Source organism: Drosophila mauritiana, chromosome 3L (genome assembly GCF_004382145.1).
Source record: "Drosophila mauritiana strain mau12 chromosome 3L, ASM438214v1, whole genome shotgun sequence".
Classification (NCBI taxonomy): domain Eukaryota; kingdom Metazoa; phylum Arthropoda; class Insecta; order Diptera; family Drosophilidae; genus Drosophila; species Drosophila mauritiana.
In genome coordinates, this window is record NC_046669.1 from 8,638,983 (window position 1) to 8,659,419 (window position 20,437).

Below are 20,437 nucleotides of genomic sequence, written 5' to 3' on the forward strand. Positions count from 1 at the left end.
CCGGATAAATTATGCTTTCAAATAAAAAAACCAACAAAATATGCAAAACAAATTTTTTTATTCCCATTACTCGTTAGTAGTCTTGTAAATTTCTATCGATATGCAAACAAACTTTTTGCTAATCCCACTCTAACAGCCTAAAACCGCCCAAAAGTGCCACGCCCACATTTTTGAAATTTTTTTGGATATTTTTTCATAATTTTGTTAGTCGTGTAAATTTCTATGTCCACCATCTATATTCAGCTATCTGGCAGCGCTGTAAAGCTCCCAGTTGGACTTTTGCTGTTGGAGGTTTGCTGGGGAGCCGAGCTTTCAGCTGGAGCAACCTGCTTCCCGCACATGTATTGGTGGTTGCTGTGGCAGCAACGAGCAGCTCAGAAGCAAAAAACGACTTCAGTTCGAAAGCACGCTTCCAAGCAGACGGTCGCACATTCCGATTGGCAGCCGAGTGAGTGACGAGTGAGATTTAAGCCACGATTCGAGTCGAGTTGAGTCGAGTGACGAGCGCAGCATTTAACGCAGTGCTTGGTGCCTGGGAGCAGAGGCATCCAAAACACACCCTACGCTCTCTTCGCGGGCCCCAGTTTCAAGCCATCGGTGCGTCTCTATCCGGATTTCGCTGTGTGCGTGATTTTGTGTATAATTTTTTGCGCGCGCTCAATCAAAACAGAGCTGCGTACTTACCAGCATCAACAATAACTCACCGCTAAAAAAAAAGAATACAATAAATATAAATAAAAAGTGCTGTGCTCTTTTGTCCGCCCTACCAAAGTTCTCGAATAATCAAATATTCCGGAATCATTGCAGTTTGATACATCCAGTGGGTCGTAAATCTTCGACGAACCGTAAATTATTTAACAGCTCGCTACGCAGCGTGCTCATATTTTACAGGTAAGTTTTTGTCTTAGTTTCTGGGAGTGAGCATATTTCTGAAAACCCCACAAAAAAAAAAAAACATCAGCACAGCGAGTGCCACTGTTTCCAGAGAAAAGCCACCAATCCACCCAAAAACCACCCAGCATCCACGCCCCCGGGCACCAGATCTTTATCCAGGCCCAGTCCTCGACCATCCGCTTTTGTTGATACGCACACACATTTTTTGCGTCGCTCCTGCTCGTGCTGCTGTTCCATTGCCACCTCCACTCAGCCGCCCCCTTTTTCATGATTGCTGATGCTGCCCCCACTCCGCTCCTGAATTCCCTTCGGCGCTCCTGCGCTACGGTACCGTTGCCTTTTGGGGCCGCTGCCCTGGCATCTGTGCCACTTTTCAATTGCGCGGCCTTTCTTTAAGTTTATCACTAATTCTACCTTGCCCGTCCAAACGGGACACGCAAAGAAATTGGTGTATCTGGTACAATCAGTTCTATAAAGGATTGGTAGCACTATCCTGGTTTGACATACATACCTTTAAAACTAGAAACTATAGTACAGCATCTGTGAAAGTACATAGTTTCCTAATCCTCGATAGTTGAGAGAGGAAAGTCGTGTGATAAAAAACTAGACAACATTTATAGTTTTATTTATTTGTACAGTATGCTTTGGAAACCATAGTGTCGATTCTAATCAATGCGTAACATCATTCGAAAAATGTTTTTAATGACTTCTTTCGCAGTAACCATGAGTCTGTTTTATATCTATGTATGTTAGCTAGGTGTGCATAACCTTACAAAATGCGCAGCATTATAGAATTTTTTAAAGTGTACCTGCAGTGAAAGGTTCCCTTTTGCAGTTCCCTCTCTTTGTAGCTCAACGTCTCTCTCTCGTTTTGCTTTTGTTGTGGAGTGTGTAAATTTTTCTGCAATTTCTTCGGCTCCACTGCCATTCGCTTTTTGATCTTGAAAACATGCTGACTCCGAGTTCTCTCCCCTTTGGAGCAACCTGTCCGCTCCACGAGGGTTACGAACAAGTTTGTCCGGAAAACCAATAAAGCAAGTAGAATTGCTTATTGGAAATGAGCAAGAAGCGAGACGGAGGCACTGCAAGAGAGGGATAGAACGAGAGCGGTAGAACGAAATACCACAAATCTCGTATTTGATATCGCACTAAATGGGGGAATGGGGCTACCAGGCTGATTATGATTACTTTGCAGAACTGCAGACTCACTTTTATTTCGTTAGTTTATTTACTCGGCAAATTACCAATTAAATTATTCGAAAAAGTTTATCTCCGCACGGAAATGTGGAAAATTATATAAACGTTACGTGACTATTAATTCAGGTTTGATATTTATCTTTTAATCTGTCTGACAACAGTCTGCATTAATAAAACTTAAGGGGGTAAAAATAGATCCCATTTATTTAAAAATACACTCAATTAAATCAAAACCTGGAATTGAGAGTGCAAAATTAATTGCTCTCATAGTTTATAAATTAAATTCCCATAAGAGCTACAAAACTGTATAAATTAAACAACATATATTTCACAAAAACTCCGAAAGAAAAGACCGCCAGCATTGTTGACTTTTTTATTCAAATGTACGTAAAAATGGCTTTAAAATGCAAGCAAATTAAACATTTACAGCTTGTTGAACTATGGAACGTCAGAGGGACTTACAAACGTATAAAAAAAGAACAAAATACAAAATTTAATTTAAATTTGCAATGAGCTCTGAGACAACAAATAAAAATATTTTTTAATGCTTAATTTTACTCGTTTTACTATTGATGAAGTTCCCTGTAAAATTTAAAAATGTAAGAGAAAATATGCATTTTATTGTTTTAAAATATTTCACAAGGAAATGCCTTTTGAATCCCATGGTTTTACTCTAATCTCTAAGGCTTGAGGGTTTGGTAATGCACCTGTCAATGGAGATTGGCTAAAAAGTGGCTTCCCTGGCTTTCTATCTTCTGGATAAATGGAAATCCAAAAGTGTAACAAATCACTGAAACTAGCTTAAGCGGGTGATGAGGTACAAACTTATGTACGTACTTTGCAGCTGCAATCAGGACCTGCAACTGGGTGCCAGTAACTTGTATAAATATTTAAGTAGGGATTTTTTTTGCTTCTGGCCAGAGTCGAAGGCGTGACAAAACGATTCACAGCACTCAGAAAACCGTTAACCGTTTTTGCCAAGCCAACCCGGTTTTTGGCCGATGTGCCAGCGCACACACACAGAACTTGGTCTAAAGAGTTGGCCAAACTTTCCATTGGGAAATCGCAGGTGAGCGCACGCTAATGCACAACCAGAAGGCAATAACTCAATTGGCAAATATCCGCAGCAGTCGGAGAACCATGAAGCTGACTTGCCGAAATGTGCAACATAACTCAATTAGTGGAACAAGAGCAGTGTACAAAACAGTAGGTTGTCGAAACGACGCCTCAGCGAGCATGAAATTGGCCAAAAGGCCAATGGATATAGACCAGGCCCTTTCATATATGCGTTTTAGCCCTGGTCATATAGACCAGCAACTCTGGGACTTATTTAGCTACCAAAACTCGATGTTAAACGACTTTTTTATGCGCCGTTCCAAGGTGAACGAGCCGCCACCCTGAACAGGGCCGAACTGGACAGTGTATCTGTATCTGAATCTGTATTTGTATCTGCAAGTTCACTAAAACGTATCTGCATCGGGTTACGTGTTGCGCATGCGTTGTCTCTGCATATTTTATGGTAATTCGAACTTGATCCACTCGCCGCCTTGGACTTTCACACACATCCACCACCCTCGCAAGTGGTGTTCTTCGCTGGTCCGCTGAATTGGAATTTTCCACAACCATCTTGTATTACAGGGGCTTTCTGTTTGTGGCTCGAATTACGTCCGCCTGGTGGCAAGTTCATTGCTTCTAGTCGGTGGTCAGTGGCAATTAAAATCAAGCCAGCCACTCTTCACCCGGCAACACTTCATTCCACCATTAGATCTCCGCCTCTTTGGCTTAAATTGCCTGCACTTTCAGCGGAAATACGGCAGGCGAACAGTACACATATTTCGAATGGCTGTCCCACTGTGATTTGCGGCAATTGTCCAGCTGTCCAACTGTCCAGCTGTCCATCTGGTTGACCGACCATCCGCCTTGGGCCTGGGATACTTAATCGCCCTGGCCATATCTGCGGCTTTCCACTCCGATCGATCGATTGGAGGCCAGTTACTTTGTCATTGTATCAATGCAACAATGGTCAATCCGAAACCAACTGAAGTCCCTAGCTGGCCATTTCGCAAACGTTTCTATTGGCAATGTAAACTGTCATTGATTTAAGTTAATTAAAAACTTTAAGCCAGCCAATTGTAGCTGAACAAAAAGGGGGGAAAACTAATCAAGTTATACAGTTTAAATAGGCTTATGGGGGAAATTAACTATGAACTAGGGTAAAATAAGCTTGCAACTGAAATGCAGCTTCAGTAATGGAATCATCATGTAACATAGCTTACTTAAAACTAAGCATTTTACCCTTCGAAAACAAAAGGGAAACCCACTGATTGATTTTCAACTCGCACATGTGTGAAAGCAAATTGACTTTTAACTTGAGCAAACCACAAAGTTTAGGATGGTTATTCCATCAGATATAGACTAAATTTTCATAGGTAAACACAAAGAGAAAATCCTCTTATGTCACGATAAATTTGCCCTTTAATCATGTGGTTTATTCATAATCACCTCTCGGAGCCCTTGGCCATTTTCCCATCGGTATCTGTGTGTCCCATTTTCTCATTTCTTATGCCCAGCAGGTGCACATAAGTGTTTCCCCAACACATGATTAATGAACCAAAACTAGTAATAACTGCACGCATTGTTCGGGAAGCCAAAAATAAAAAATAAAGCGGATTGTAAAAATGTTTACTTTCGCAAGCCATGAAAATCTCCAGACAGGCAGCCAAATAAAAAAAGATTGTGACGATTGCGCAATTGGAAATGCGTAACTTTGATTTCTGGACTTAATTGCGGAGGCTAGGGAAAGTAAGGGGTATCAGCAATTAACGCAGTTACCCACTTTAATCGCTGCTCGCCCACCGAACTCGGAAGCACCCAATCAAAAGATACATTATGTTTTCATTTGTGTTAGCCATTTGTAATTGATTGATATGTCGACGTGGATCGAGTGTGCGTCTTAAGTTCATTTTGAAATCTTGTTTTGAATGGTTTTTATTTTCAGTTTTTGTAAAGAAAACAAAAGTGAAAGTCCAAATATGCAAGGCGACGTGCTGCTGCAACAATGCATATTAATTTTTGGGTTTTTGTTTTTAGTTTTGTGATGGCACGCCTCTGGCTGAATTTTGGAGTTTTCTTTGCTTCGCATATGCAAAGTGATTTTGCGCGTTGGCAATTGTTTGACCAATTTTAGCCCACCCTCTTGGCCAAATGCGCATGCTTGGCTCAAAGCAGAAGTAGGCAAAGGTTTACTTTAGTTGCTTTGGGCTTACTTTTGCATTTTTCAAACACTGATGCAATTGGTCTATTACGCAGAAACGGACAAGTTTTGGGATATAAAAGCACAGCAGGTGGCTTGGGATTTTATTTTGGAGTCTAGAGCAGTGGTTCAGTTTGGCTATTTGGCTTAGTTTTATTTGCCATCAATTTTGTCTAGCCAATCGATTGCATAAGTTTGTTTTAAGGCCCGAAAGTTGCACTATGTAGAATACGCTTTAGATGGTACGTTGCTTTATATTATATGATGCTAAAGGTATATCTATCAAACCGTATTTAAAGGTTCTATTCATGAAACTATGGTACTGTGCATCACATAAATAATAGATATTTTATCTTCTTGAATCAGCTTGTATCTGTTTAAATTTCGTGACGAAAGAACACTTCATAATCTCGATGATTCTCAAACTTCTCTTGCTTAAATATGAGAAATTCCCGAACTTATTACCCTATCTCGCAGAAAATATGAAGAATATTCAATTCGAGGCATAAATCTTAAGTGCAGATTATATCAGCAGGCATAAATGCAACCCTTTTTGCGATGGTTCCCTGCGTTCTCACATTCCCGGCAGGCTTACAGGAAGTTGTAAGTCTGTCTCCGTTATTAGATAAGTTGCCTAGTCTGGGGGAGGGGGAGGGTGGGGGGAGTTGTAGGGTCTGAAATTACGAACGTCATCAAAAACTTCCCACATAAATTTATGCCAGCTCTGGGTGGGATATATGCGCGTACTCTCGCCGAGCGATGCGATATTTCATAGTTGCATAGGCGGTGGCAAACACTTTTTTCCACAATTTTTTTTACTCCCATGCGTTGGGTGTAGCATGTGTATCTACACTTTTTCGCCAGTCTGAAATGAACCGAACCGAAGTGAAGCGAACAGAAATGAAATGAAAAACTTGCCCCACAGTCGAATGAGTGAGCTTGCTAAATATCGAATGAGAAGCATTGATTGCACTGCAGCCAGCATTATTGCCAAATGGCAAAATGTGAATCGGCTTGGCCAACACAAAGTTACGGGAAAATTATCTTTTGCATGTGGCAGGAGGAGGAAGTGCCAAAGGTTTTGAACGTGAAAGTTGAGCTTGGCCGAAAGGAGAGGCGTTTTAGCCGCAAGTTAAGCGCATTGAACTTGGCCCCTTGGGGGTCCAAAAGAAAGTTGAATATGTTAAGTAATCAGCGAAGATCCCAGTGCCAGCACACGATCCTCCGTTTCTCGCACTTGAGCTCGCGTGTGTGGATGCAACTGTCACTGCAAATATGTATCTGCCAGATACTTATTTCATTTAAACATATGAAAAGTAACGTGTGAGAGTCGAGCTGCTGCGACTGCGGCCGCTCGTTTAAGCCCGCAATTTGCGCCCCGTGACTCGAAATGGTCATTATCTAAATCTGGGGGGGCACCTTCATACCTTAATGCCTCGCTGGGCCCCATGAATCTCTGCTTTATTTCCGAACTAAGCATCTGTTTAGCATGTCGTCCGCCCACACAGCACACTGAAAATGGGCGCCGAAAAGGGTAATGTGCGGAGACCCCACAAACTTTAATGGAAATTTATTTGCATCTGTTATGAATTGAAGTGACAGCGGGTGTTGGTTATGCTCCACTCGGTTATGTTTTGTCTCTCAAAGGCAGGAAATTGTCGCTCCACACAGCACACATGGCGTATGTGTAATCTCGCTATAACAATGGCTTATGTACTCTCAATTGGAAACAAAAAAGTACAGATTAATAAAAATAAATAGGGATAAATAATAAATAGGACCCCTTAAATGGCACAAATGAAGTGGAACTATTTTATTTAAAGCTAGAATGAAATATTTGGATCACAACTAAGTATGTTTTTATAATACACCATAAATGAGTTGTGTTTTTGTTTTTATTTATCTGGCGGGAGTATGAAAATCTGTTTAATTTAAATCAATAAAAATATTCAACATTTCAGCATAAAAAGAATTCAGAGATCCTTGCTCAGCTCCTCGAAAAACTTGCATGGGAACCAACTGAAGTCGCCCGTTCTTGTCAACTTATTTATATGCATAGGTTATATAACTTGACTTCCATTATTATTCCAAACTTTTGTATTCTTCCTCAACTTTGATTTGACTTTGCAGCATCTTTCTTCTTTTGTTTATCTTTGCCGAAACGCCTCATTATGCTGAGCAAACAGAGGCTGTTTAAAGCATTTCATCAGTTTATTTTATTGATGAAAAGTGAAAAAACCAGTAACAATAAACCTGCGAGCAGCAGACATTCAGACAAAGGCAAATCATTTGCCAGCTCATTATGAGCTAAATAAATGTAAATGTGTCAACCTCGCTCAAGCTCTGTAATTCAAACAGGCAGCCACAGATATAGATACATCTACATCTACAGATACAGATACATTTACAGACATAGTACATTACCCGTCTTGCAGCTTAACTGGAGCAATAATAAACCAAAAAGCCAGAGACATTGAACAAATTCTGGTTCGGAGCATTTCACTTTTCACAGAAAGACGAGGCACAAACTGAATAATTAAAAAGAAAAAAATTAATAAAGAACTGGAGTGGGTTGACCGAGGGCGGGGGAACCTACTCAATTAAGTAAAAATATATGTATGTATATGCAAAGTTTCTTTTCTCTGTCCACAACGATGGTAATTGGCCCCAAATAGTTTCATTTTTCTCCAGCCCCCACTTTGATATTTACCTTAAAGTAGGTCAGTGTCTGAAATGTTATTCGACTTCTCGCGTTCTTGACAAAAATTTGATGAATAAGCGAAAATATTTGGGTGGGTCAAATAAATGGTATAAATAAATGGTATAAAATTCACAAGTGCTTTTATCAAATATGAATGAAGAATTTCACGTTTGCATAGATATTGGCCAAATCATTTCAATGGAATTTCACTTTCAAAGATAAATCTACGGAAACGTAAAAAATGCATTTTAGTGGAGTTTGCGTTCTATCAACACTCGTTGCATAACTAAATTATGTGCTCGCAAAGTTCATCAAAATTTTGACAATCTCTGATTAAGATCTCTCAGCAAATTGAAGTTTTGACATTTTACCTATGTCACCAGAAAGTTTTCGAAGCCATTTGCATATCAACTCCACCCACAGCTCTTTCGTAATCAAATCTAGAGTTTAACTTTGGAAAATTTCGTCAACCAACTAGAAATATATTCGCAAAAATGTATCGCATAACTCTGCTAAATGGCCAGACGTGTCTGGGTCTCTCGTGGCCGGTTGGCTATAGTAGTAGTTGGCTTGTTTGCTGGTGACAACCCACCGGCCTGGCTACCAGATTGGGGCACTGCACTGTGAGAAAAACTAAGCGGGAAATTCGAAAATTATTATGTAATACATATCATTATTTTATGGGTTTCTCATTTGATTGCAAGCGACTCAACTTACACCAATAGTTTACATTTAGAATAACTATATTTTTACCCGAATGTATTCAGGACTATACCGCTTTTTGGTTTTAGTGCACAGTGGTATTGCTCTCGTAACACGAGCCTGTTGTGGGCGTGGTCGAGGGGAATTGGGACCGGGGCGTTGGCATCTGCGCTCGCTTATGGCACACGGCTTGGTCCAATGCACATGGCCCAAACGAAGCTGTCAGGTGTTAAATTGGCAAGCCATCAAATGGCAGCAAACATGGCAACAAACATCGCCGAAGCGAAGACCATTGACCTAAAAAATAGAAGAGCGGAGTCAGACAAAGGGGCTTACTCTTCAACTCGAAGACCTTTAGACTGTTGGGCTTGGGTCTGGGCCTGGGGTTTCGACTTCGTCTCGTGCCGGAGCCCACTAATTATGTCAAATTAACGCACTTCATGTGATTATATAAGCAAACTAACAAAAACTAACAGCCAGCGAGTTGAATGACTTCGCAAAGTGAAATAATGAAATTAACAAAACTGAATTTGAACGACACTCAGTTAGCCTTATGAATGTGAGGTGCTGTCGGCTTGTAAGATTCATTTAATTAGACCACTTTCAAGGTTTAATTTTGGCAGCGTCCTGTTGTAAAATTCTGGTGCTTTGCCTTTGTGTAGATTTTGAAATTTGCCGCTCCAAACGCTAACGAAGTTATTCGCCCGGCTTTTCTCGTTTCGCCTTATATTTGCATTAATTAAGCGAAATTTATAAATAAATTGATTGTGTGGCTCGTGCGGCAGCGAAAAAAAAGGGAAAAAACATCTAAAGTAAAAACAAGAGCGTCAATATTGCGCTATATTTTGCTCGATTAATGGATTTTTATTCCAGTTGAATAAGTTCGGGTTTAAAGCCTTTTTTATAGGAGACACAAATTTAGCAACCAGGGGAGACAAACAAAAAACGCAAATTGTTGGGTAAACTTTTTCAAGGGACATCAGTTGGGTAAGGTTTAAATAAAATGTATTTTATTTGATGGCAAAAATGTGATACGGCACATAAATATAATTAATTCGGATTAATTAAAAAAAAGGGTTGGACATATTAAAATAATTGTTAATTAAACTTAAGCTGCCGTCTATGTTGGCAAAAATAAGATTTATTTTCGTATTGACTTACGTTTTTTTGATATATACAAACATATACTCAACAATCAAAATAATCCAGGAGTAATAATCGGATTATAAGAAACAATTTTAATTATTGGAATACAGATTTAGAAAATAAGCAAAGTTGTTATGAGCTTTGTGCTTTTATGTTCTTTACTGTGCCAGCCAGCAGATTTAGCCATTAACATTCCATTTACTATAGCCGTTTAAAGCCAAGTAGTTCCCACACACATCCACTCTCATATGCATACTTAAGATCTCGAGCAAACGGGAGGCTGAGCCACCCACCTGCATTTAAGTACTGTTTGGAGAGTGCGGTGACCCAATTGAGGCTTATTACCCTATAATTTAATTACCCATCTTGGGAGTTTCGGTGCCGAGGAACCTCAGCAACTAAAGAGCCAAAGAACGGAGTGCAGAGAATTTTCCCACGCTTTGACAGATGGAAAATGGAAAAGTGGCTATGTGGTTCTGCGGCGGCAGTTTTGGTTTGCAGCATGATGGGTTTTTCCTCGATTGCCATTTCCAATTTCCCAGCTACAGAGAGTCTTGGCCAACACCCGGCCAATCAAATCAGAATCGAAGAGCCGAGAAAAATGTTTTTAACGGCCAGCGGAGCAGGGAGCGAAACAGAAAGCATTGGCAATAAATAAAATTTCTAAATTCTTGGCAAGCCAACGAACGTGTCAAGTGTGAAACACACATCACTACGAATGAATGTGAGAGTGCAACTGGGAAATTGACTTGGCTTATATATAGCAATTCTCTGGTCGAGAAGTTATGGCCAAAGGTTGCGACTGGCCTTTCAGTTCGAGCGAGCGCAGCTTCCCTTTGACTTAAGTCTTTTTTTTTAATTAATACGAGTTACGACTTTCTTTAACCCATTTTGATGTTGAAAAGAGCGGCTGGTAGTACAAGAAAATGACTTCCAGTCCCACAATTGAGACCCGCTCGAATTTCCTTTCTGCAATAGAAAATACTTTAATCACCGTCGCGATGCCAAAAAAAAAAAAATGTGCATTGTTTGGAGAGCTCTCAACTTCCACTTCCCCAGCAGCCGGTAAAACAAAACTTTCTACGGCTAAAAAATGCTGCACGAGCATGTGCAAGCATTTAATTACGCAAATAATAAACAAAGTCAGTGGCGAGAGCTATAAATTTGCAATTTATTTGCGGCTTTTGGCGTTTTTTATTATTAGCATTTGTTTATGCACATTAAACTAAATGCATATAGATGAAAACGCGTTGAATGGGATGTAAATTGATATTGGCACACAACGAAAATATTTGTATTACCTGTATAACACACGTGTGGATTAGCTTTTGATTAGCTAGTTTATTATAATTACCATACAAAAACACAGAAATAAAGGTCTCATTAAATTTTATATAAATTCATTGAAATTACCTATAGCTTCCCCATTGAAAAATCAAAAGTTAATTCATATTTCTTTTATAAAAATTTTATGTTTTTCAAACAGATATTTGAGTTTGCTGCGCACACACATGTATCTTAAGTAGATATCCAGACTTAATATTTGAGTTAGATGAAAAGCTGATGCTGAGCTTGCTGAATTTTTGCCAATATTTTGCATGGCCCACTTGAAAGTTAATTACAAGATACGCCCCCTTCATGTACCAGTGTGTGTGTGTGTGTGTTAGCCACTTTGCGTTGCAAGAGTGTGTGTGATAGCTAATGGCAAGCTTTTGGATTTTGTGTGGGGCTCATATGGCATCGGAAGCCAGGAACGAGAAACCAGCAGTGGCAACTTAGTGGGTGGCTGCTCGAAGCTTTTCCGATTTTCCACTCAGCCAAGGAATTAATTAAAGCTCAGAGTCAAACTGTAGCATTAATGAATAGATAAGGGCAAAGGTTGGAAACATTTCGAGATAGAATTGGGAGCGAAACTGCAGATATACAAGTATAATTAAATTTGGAGCTTTAAACTGAGAATTAGCAGCACAAATACTTCATATTTATAGCATCAACTTGCGTTGTTATCAAGTAAGCCGGTTTTATGCAAATACAAAAATCCCTCGGATAAAATTCAAATTAGAATGCAAATTCAAAAGTCTTTTTGACTTAAAGCCTCCCGCAAACAAATGACTTAAGCGTCAATATTCGTAAACAATACCTTGTTATTGGCTAAGCCCATATTATAAATTCAATGTCACAACCATTAAGCGCTATATGCACATCCGTTTGGCAGTCATTTGCATGTCTTATCACAAGAAAATTTAAACTAATTTTAAGCCAGAACGTCGGATGTCTGAAACAATGGAAAAGCAATTAAAAATTCTGTGATAAACTTTTGTTGCGTTGAAGGGTTTTTGGGTGGGCTAAAAAACAGGGGGTGATATGCGGGCTAAAGTGGGGAAACTCGGCTTATGTGAATATGTACATATGTAGGTCTGGAAAGCGTTTTGCACTCAAGTACTTTATGCACTCAGTGCCTCTCTGGGTTAAAAGCTAAAGTCATAATAATAGAATAAATATATAAAAAATAAAAATTCAATGAAATCGAATTCATACCAAATAAATGCTTAAGATTTTGCTCTTGCCTCTTGGATTCGAAAATAAATTGACATTTAAAGTGCTATTTCTTTGACCGCAACTGTGTGGGTGTGCGAACACAATTACATTTCGGCCAAAACATCATTAGGACTGCAAGGGGGGCAGCGGGCTGTGGATGCCAGCTTTTACCGGGCTCAAAGGGACCCAGGCAAAAGAATGAGAACAAAAATGTTGGCAAGGAAAATGTTTTGCCCGTAGCCGCGACTTGGCAACAGTACAGTACAAAACAGCAGTGAACAGAACGCCGAGCAGCATCGAAACTGAAAAAAACCCAGACTCTGAGGGCTTAGCTCCGCTGCCGAGTGCTCTACTTTTCCAACTTCAATAGCTCGTGACATTGTTTGTGTATGTGTACGCATATATACGTACATATATATTTTTACCCAAATAACTAGACACACATGCACAGCTACAGCTGAGAACTTGGCTCAAACCAGATGGCGACGGCAACAACAACAGCATCATCTGAAAAGAAAAGTGCTAAGCGCGGTGAAGAGAAATGGAGGGGGAGAAAGCGGGAAGTTGTTCTACTGCTAATAAGAAAGTTAACGTGGAACAAGATGCTGGAAATTGAGATTCCCGCCGACTCAATGAATTAATGAATGAACGAAAGCTTGTAATTTACTTGAACAATTTTTTAGCTGCTCGAGGAATTAAGGCAGCTCGTTATCTGATGACGACAGGCGGTGTGCTTAGTACACAGTAAAACCGTTAAATAATTAATTAATTTTGAGTTAAATCGCATTTAGAAGTTGTTTAGAAACTTGCTTAATTTATAAATACATATTTATAGAAATATGTTTATTGTATGTTTAAATCTCTTTAATGGGAATACCTTTAAATTTCTCCATAAGTGTATCAACGAATTTATCCATAATAATAAACAAAAAACTGGTACTTTAAAAGGTCTTAAATCTTTCTACAACCATACACGTTTCATTACAATTCTACATATTTGAGGTATTCCAAATTGAACTTTCTTTCTTCTCGAATATTTTCTGCTGAAGTCGTTCACTAATTTTGAAGGGCCAACTTTACATGTTAATTTCTTAGGCACGGGGCACGTACATACAAACATGGCCGATAAGAAATGCAACCTGGCTAGAAACACTTTTCATGTTTATATACGCTTCTTGGTATTTACGTTATTATGTCGTTTGTTCGTTGTTTATTTCATTTGACACTTTCTTTTCTGTATGTTTTTTTTCGTGTGTGTGTGGTGTGTGCTGTGCCCAAGGGAGTGTGCGGCACTTAACATGAAATTAAGTAAATTAAGTAAAAATATTTTAATTCAATTAGAAACCTCGCAACGCAGAGTGCTAAATGTGGAATTTCTCTTTGTCATTGCAGTTGAAGAGAGCTCCGTGGAGGAAAACAGCCCCAAGATTTCGAAAACAACGAAAATGGTCTTCGACTGCGGAGTCTGGTGTGCAAAGTATTTGCTTTGCATATTCAATTTTATATTTTTCGTAAGTACAGATGAAGTAAGGTGGGGGGTTATTGTGCTATATGCACACCAGGTAATGCATATGGGTAACGCATAGAGGTTCATGTTCATGTCATCCGATGGTATCCCATGCCACATCGCCCATCCATCCAAATTCCATTGCAACTCAATCAAGCAAATCTCTGCGCATGCGCTGGTGCTTTTTGCATTTTCCCGCATTTTCAGCTTGGCGGCGGTTCATTGACTTTCAACCAACATCGTCATCATCATCATCATCGTCATCATTACCATCATGTTGATTGCCAAACGTCATCATCGGCATTTTCGAATGCAATCAAGATGGGCAGGCAACGTCATAATAATAACAACAATCATCAAACTGCGTTTGCATGTCCAGCGGGGAGGGGAAATGTGTTGTGTTTTTGTGTTTAATGCTTTATGTTTCAGTGTAAACACATAAATGGCCACTACCTGAACACACACATATACATACATATATTGTTTAATGTTTTTTTTTATATTTATATTGCAGGTGCTAGGCACAATTATATTCGGAGTCGGACTATGGCTGGCCGTGGACAAGCACTCGCTGATTGCTCTCCTCAAGTTGGTCGAGAGCGAGCGCATTGAGGTAAGACCAAGCGAAGACGGGGGTTTCCCGAATATCCCGCCCAACTCCGGGTGAAAGTGTTGCCGCCGAAACACCCCCTTTTTTTATGTCGAAAAGGCCCCAAGAAAGCACTGCATTCCACCCAGTTACAACGCAATTTATACGCAACCCATCGAAGTGTGTAATTCACATATCGAAATCGTAGTCAATCAACCCCGAAATATAGATCAACCTAACGTGCAGGTGCTTCAATAATAGCGGGCACTGGTACTATGATTATTAGGAAAATATAATTATATTGTAAACATGCGGTCCGGGTGGAAATGGTCAAAATGTGAGGCACGAAAACGCTAATCAAAGTGCACGATGCATTGTGCTGACACACTAACAAACAATGGGGGATGGCTATAAATGCCACTTTAATTGGGTTGAAATTGTATATAAGACAGCGGAAATACAATGGAACTGTAAGTAATGGAATCTAAAATTTAAATAGAGCAGCATTTATTTTATGGAACAAATATCAATCTATAATTATCCACATCAAGCAAATTCAAAGTAAATTTTTCACAACCTAATTCATAATGGATAACAAAATTTATTTTATATAGGTTAAGTGCAGATAGATAAATTCTATTGTTGTGTCTGCACATCTACACATAAACTACACAATATTCGACTAAACTTTTAGAAATGTACAAATCGTTGTTTAAAGCCACCCTCTGGGGTCCTTTACCCAATTCACACAGATAAACTTTTTAAACTATGACAATTTCCATCAAAGTTTGCATGTTCAGCGTTAACTAAAGTTGGTAGTGAAAATTCCCTTTGCTATCTGACTGGGCGTAAAGGGATTTTCGCTTTGGCAAAACAAATGAAAAGTGCATGTCCGTACGGGTACTAATTGTGGGGTCACCTGAGATAAACATGCTAAGGCTAATTGAGAACCTTTACACGGAAATGTTCCACGGGTTGCGTTTGGTCAATGAACTTGCACTCTAGCTTCAGAAGACTTATCTGAGATCTGACAATTTGCCTACGACAATTGGGTAAAATGTGCGCATAATTCAATTATACGAATGAGGATGGAGACAATTTTTGGCCAGTTCAAAGTTTAATTACGTATACGCAGCGTGGACCCCATCTGAATTTACCCACACATTTCTGACTATTGTTTCTGCTCTGCTCTTTTTCGTTTTCATTACAGCAATTTACACAGCCACAGGCCATAGAGCAGCTGGCCTATGTGCTGCTCGTCATCGGAGCCGTCATGTTCTTCATGAGCTTCTTGGGCTATCTGGGAGCCATGCGCGAGTCCCGCTGTCTGCTGTCGACGGTAAGTGATCGAATGGAATCTGGGTTGGAGGTTTGCACCCGGACACACAGACAGTCCGTTTCAAAACTGAAACTCATTTGCAGGTCTTTAAGATTTTTATGGGAAAGTTGCCTAATGTGCAATTTAAATTTATTGTTTTATACAATCTATCTTCTTTAAGTGTCAGGTTTTTGTTTTATAGGTATCTTAACTTCAACATACAGATACTAAATAATGGAACTACATAAAAGTTCATTAATTGTTTCCTATCAACTATTCAAATTTGAACTGAAAACCAAACACCAAATTTAAACTAAGAACTAAGAATAAATATATTGAAAATAAAATAGATTTCTTCAGGAGGAAACTTATTTGCTTTCCATTAGCGAGTGACTACCATACAGTGCCGAAACGCATTGTCACACATTTACATTTCCCCCGCCCAATCAATGAGTCCAATCAGAGTTGTACGAGCTTGCATCATCGGGTACATTGTAATGGATGACAGACAGCCACCGAAGATTCACGGCTCCTGGGAGTGGGAGTGGAGCTGGTGGATTGCCCAGCGTTTGTTTGCATTTTCCACCGAATAACTTTGCCGTTGAGGAGGATTTCCATTTGACTTTGACTCTTGGCTGGAAAAACTATTGATGGCACTCGAGAGAAAGTTGTACATAGCGGGGTGTATCTATAGGTGAATTATCGTACATAGATACAAGCATATCGTGAGGCCAGGGCATGTTTGAACGATTGGTTAAGCGGCGACAAGCCCTTCACTTGGCCATGTCTCTGTGGTCTGCGCCTGTGAGTGGAATTGTAATTTCTTTGGTCTGGAAAATAATTTACATTTGCTCCACAAGTGGCCTGGAGGGACGGCCAGAGGGACTTTCTATGGTCGAGAGTGCTCACTCGGGGCGATTGTGGTAATTAATAAACCGTTTTATCACATTTACCTGCATTACTTACCCCGGACGCGCCCACATTTCTGGGCTTGGCCAGCTTAATTGCAGCGACAAAACAGGTGAATTTAATTTACCTTATCGAGAAGGGGGTAAATCAGTCGAGGGGAAGGGCTTTGCGCATGCGCAACGGTGCTGAACACGCGACCTGCATGCGACCCTCTTGGGTTTTGCACTTAAATTAGCCAAGGTCGTTTGGTTAACGCATCTGAAGGCCAGCTCAGCTCTTGGCATGGCTAACATGTCTTAGCATTGATTTTTTTAAGACGGCAATTTATTATTTAGCAAAAAAAAAACTGCAGCCACTCGCGTACCTAAACGGTTTCAAATCGCTACACTTGGCATGCAAACAAAGTGAAGCTGCTCTCCATAGGCCGCAGTTCGGTGAGCTTGCATGTGTATCTGACAGATACACTGGCAGCCAGGCGGCTACCAACGCCCACGATGGCTAAAATGAAATGCTGCCAGGCGTAACAGCCGCAACACAACCAGCTAAAACCGAGCATATCAGAACAGCGTATCAGGGCAACAACCACAACGACAACCACGAGGGCGACAACATTACGGAGGCACTCAGAAAAAAGACTTCTTAATTGGTCTCAGATTATGAAAGATGCTCTGCAATAAGCTGAATTTTTTATAAAGTAGCTCTATTGCAGTGAAGAAATGTGCACAATGAAAATGCTCTTAGATATAGGATGTTTTTGTATATTTATTTTTCTATGTGCGCTTCCTAGTTAGAATAGAAGAATGAAAAGCCACAAGAGCTTTTCGAAACATGTAACAAAACATTAAGAAATGACCTTCAGCATTTGTGCTGCATGCTGCGCGCTCCCCCAATATCCGCCCAACCACCCTTGGCCCACTCGCCCATTTGAACCGAATATGTATCTGTATCTGTATCTATACTTGGACTTTTGCGGCTAAATGTGTGCTTGGGCCTAACTCACCACCAGCGGCAGTCGACAAATGCTGCACATTTGGCTCAGGGTCAAACGGCTAGATTTTTCTGCACGGCTCACAAAGTGCCCATCAAATTGGGTCAACCGCGTGCGAGTGTTATAAATAAACCAGGCAACCATAACAAGAAATCATTGAATAAGTGTATTATGCAATAATGAACTCATTTATATTTAAACGTGAAGTTTTTATTAAATGTGGCTTAATAAATCAAGTTGCAATATTAGATTTGCAGTATTTAAGTAAATATATTAAAGATATTATTTAAACCTGGGTGGGTACACTTTACTGATATTCATTAAAAAACGCTCTCTCTTCACAGTATGGAACCTTTTTGATCCTGCTGCTGATTGCCGAGATCGTTGCCGGAGGATTGGGCGCCTTCTTCAAGGACAAAGTGCGTGCCGAGAGCAAAAACTTCTTGCAGACGACCATTACCAGTTATTCGCTGGGCGAGAATGTGGATGCTACCTCGCTGATGTGGAACCAACTGATGGGCAACTTCGGGTGCTGTGGCATCAATGACTATCACGATTTCGATGACTCTCCAGCGTGGGTGAACGGCAAGGGTAACCGCACCATTCCCGATGCCTGCTGTATCCTTAAGGATGTGGCCAAGTTGGTGCCACGCGACGAGGACTGTACAACCAACCCCAGCGACAGTAACAGTTTCTACAAGAAGGTATGCTATAATGCAGCTGGATACATACGAATTCGCAATTAATGTTTTCTATCGTTTTAGGGCTGCTATGAGGTGTTTACCGAGTGGCTGATTCGGCAACGTGAACTGGTCATCGTGGCCATTGCGGTGGGCATTGTACACCTGGTCCTCATTATCCTGGCCTTTGCCCTGTGCAAGGCCTTTGCCAAATACAACGATATGCGTCTGTAAATCGGAGATGACGAGGACAGCGGATGTTGTGACAGTTTTCAGAGTTAGCTAAGTAGACGTAGGAACGAGCCAAAACAGCAGGACAGTGAAGAGCGACGATCCCTCCTAGAACTCCCCCAAAAATACAACGCCCTACCGAACACCGCGACGCGCTCAATGGAAACATGAAATATATTCAAATGCATTTGCCGCATGGAACGGGACAGACACGAGAACACAAAACAGTTTAATACAGCTCTAATCTAACAATATGCTAAGATCATAGCCAGCATAATCCATTTACCGATAATATTCAAGAATATCTTACAAGAAATGTTGCTCAATGTTTTGCCAGCAAACAAATGGGTCGGAAGGATCGCGAAGGTTTTTACGAATGAAACTCACACTTGGAATATTTATTTGTAAATCTGTTTTGATAGCAGTTTTTTAGTTGTTAAGTAGTAAACTACAATATGCGTAATATTGTAACTATTTTTTCTTAGTCTGTTACGATTTTGTTATGCAATCAGGCATTCGAAAACCACTCAAAAACATCACAGAAATCACATAAGTTAAGACGAAAGACAACACACATTTTTGAGATTGAGCGAAATCGTGAGATCAATTTTGAAAGATGACTTTTAAAGAAGCATAGAGCATAACGCTCATTTAATTACAAGCATGCATATATACAAATATCGATTGAAAATGATAAGAAATGAAATGGCATTGACATTGTACTAGTATGTGTATTAGTTAATAAGTCTCTAACCTTAAGTTGTAACTTTAGTTGTTTTTGCTATGGCTATCTTCGAGTTTTTAACTACATACGCCGGGGCTCGCAACTTCGTGTTCCCGGCTCTTTTGTTAAAAATGAATGTTGTACATTTTTGAATTCTATATATACATATATAACTATTATTAATGCATATTATATACACGTATGTCTGTAGTTTACTTAATGTACTTTTTGGAAACCGCGCAATGAAAAGCCGTAAATCGAAAGCATGAAACTAAAACACACACAAAAACGATAACACCTCCCAAGAACGCGAGGAAAATCCCCATTTAAAGATGTACATTTCTGAACGTGAACGAAAAAGTAATTAAAATAAAGAAAAAGTAAATGAAATTTTAGTGGTTTATTTATATGGAAAATATAGTCATTTCCGGTTTTGGAAGTTTGCGCATCTGTTAATAACAGCGACACTCAAATGTTAACAGTATGTTAACAAGAGCTTAAAAGCTCAAATAAGAAAGGCGCCTTTTTTAAATAAAGTAAAACTCATTTTTGTGCTAGCACTTTGCTATCATTTATTTACGAAAAACTTTTAAATATATTTATATATACGTGGAGCTAAAATGATTTACTTAGTTGTGTAGCCTGGAAACAACCGTGTAAATGATATTTCGTAGTTATTGTATAAATTGGAACCCAAGAAAATAGTTTTGTTCTCATTTGGCAAAATATGCGGATCCATTTCCGCTCTTTCATAATTTAGTTGCGTTATTTTTAATAGTACAAACGCTTAAGTACATACATTTAATGGTTGATCACCGATCAAATAACCACATACTGCAAATAAAATTAGATTTTCTTATTTAAAATTCACACGCATTCTAGGACTAATCTTCTTGGAATATATAAATATATATGTATAGGTGTGTATATTGTAGTTATTCGTTTAGAATAGTGGATAAGTTATAGAGCTGTAGATGCCTGCATTATCTTATTGGAATACTTGTCGTGATGACCTCACAGAGCGGCTGTTGCGGCATATTCAATATGCATGCTATATTCT

The 20,437-nt window shown here is 39.6% G+C and overlaps 1 protein-coding gene across 3 annotated transcripts; it reads left to right on the plus strand.

Moving 5' to 3' along the window:
• The first annotated feature begins 355 nt into the window (after window positions 1-355).
• On the plus strand, window positions 356-19,762 carry LOC117141139 (tetraspanin-9). Of its 3 annotated transcripts, none has more exons than XM_033304472.1 (7): window positions 356-448; window positions 808-891; window positions 13,824-13,942; window positions 14,453-14,551; window positions 15,738-15,866; window positions 18,087-18,446; window positions 18,507-19,762. In XM_033304472.1, exons 3-7 carry the CDS (start codon window positions 13,877-13,879, stop codon window positions 18,654-18,656), a joined length of 804 nt encoding a protein of 267 aa, XP_033160363.1. In that variant the 5' UTR covers window positions 356-448; window positions 808-891; window positions 13,824-13,876; the 3' UTR covers window positions 18,657-19,762. The 3 variants fall into 3 exon arrangements, with proteins under 3 accessions (XP_033160363.1, XP_033160362.1, XP_033160361.1); XM_033304471.1 differs by having other exon boundaries at window positions 384-623; XM_033304470.1 differs by having other exon boundaries at window positions 384-597.
• Window positions 19,763-20,437: the final 675 nt, after the last annotated feature.

What these genes read in the sequence shown, in the direction of transcription:
- LOC117141139 (XM_033304472.1), top strand. Translation starts at nt 13,877, where the DNA reads ATGGTCTTCGACTGCGGAGTCTGGTGTGCAAAGTATTTGCTTTGCATA. An exon ending in TATTCAATTTTATATTTTTC is followed by an intron (nt 13,943 to 14,452) that starts GTAAGTACAGAT and finishes TTTATATTGCAG; the next exon opens with GTGCTAGGCACAATTATATT. An exon ending in GTAACAGTTTCTACAAGAAG is followed by an intron (nt 18,447 to 18,506) that starts GTATGCTATAAT and finishes CTATCGTTTTAG; the next exon opens with GGCTGCTATGAGGTGTTTAC.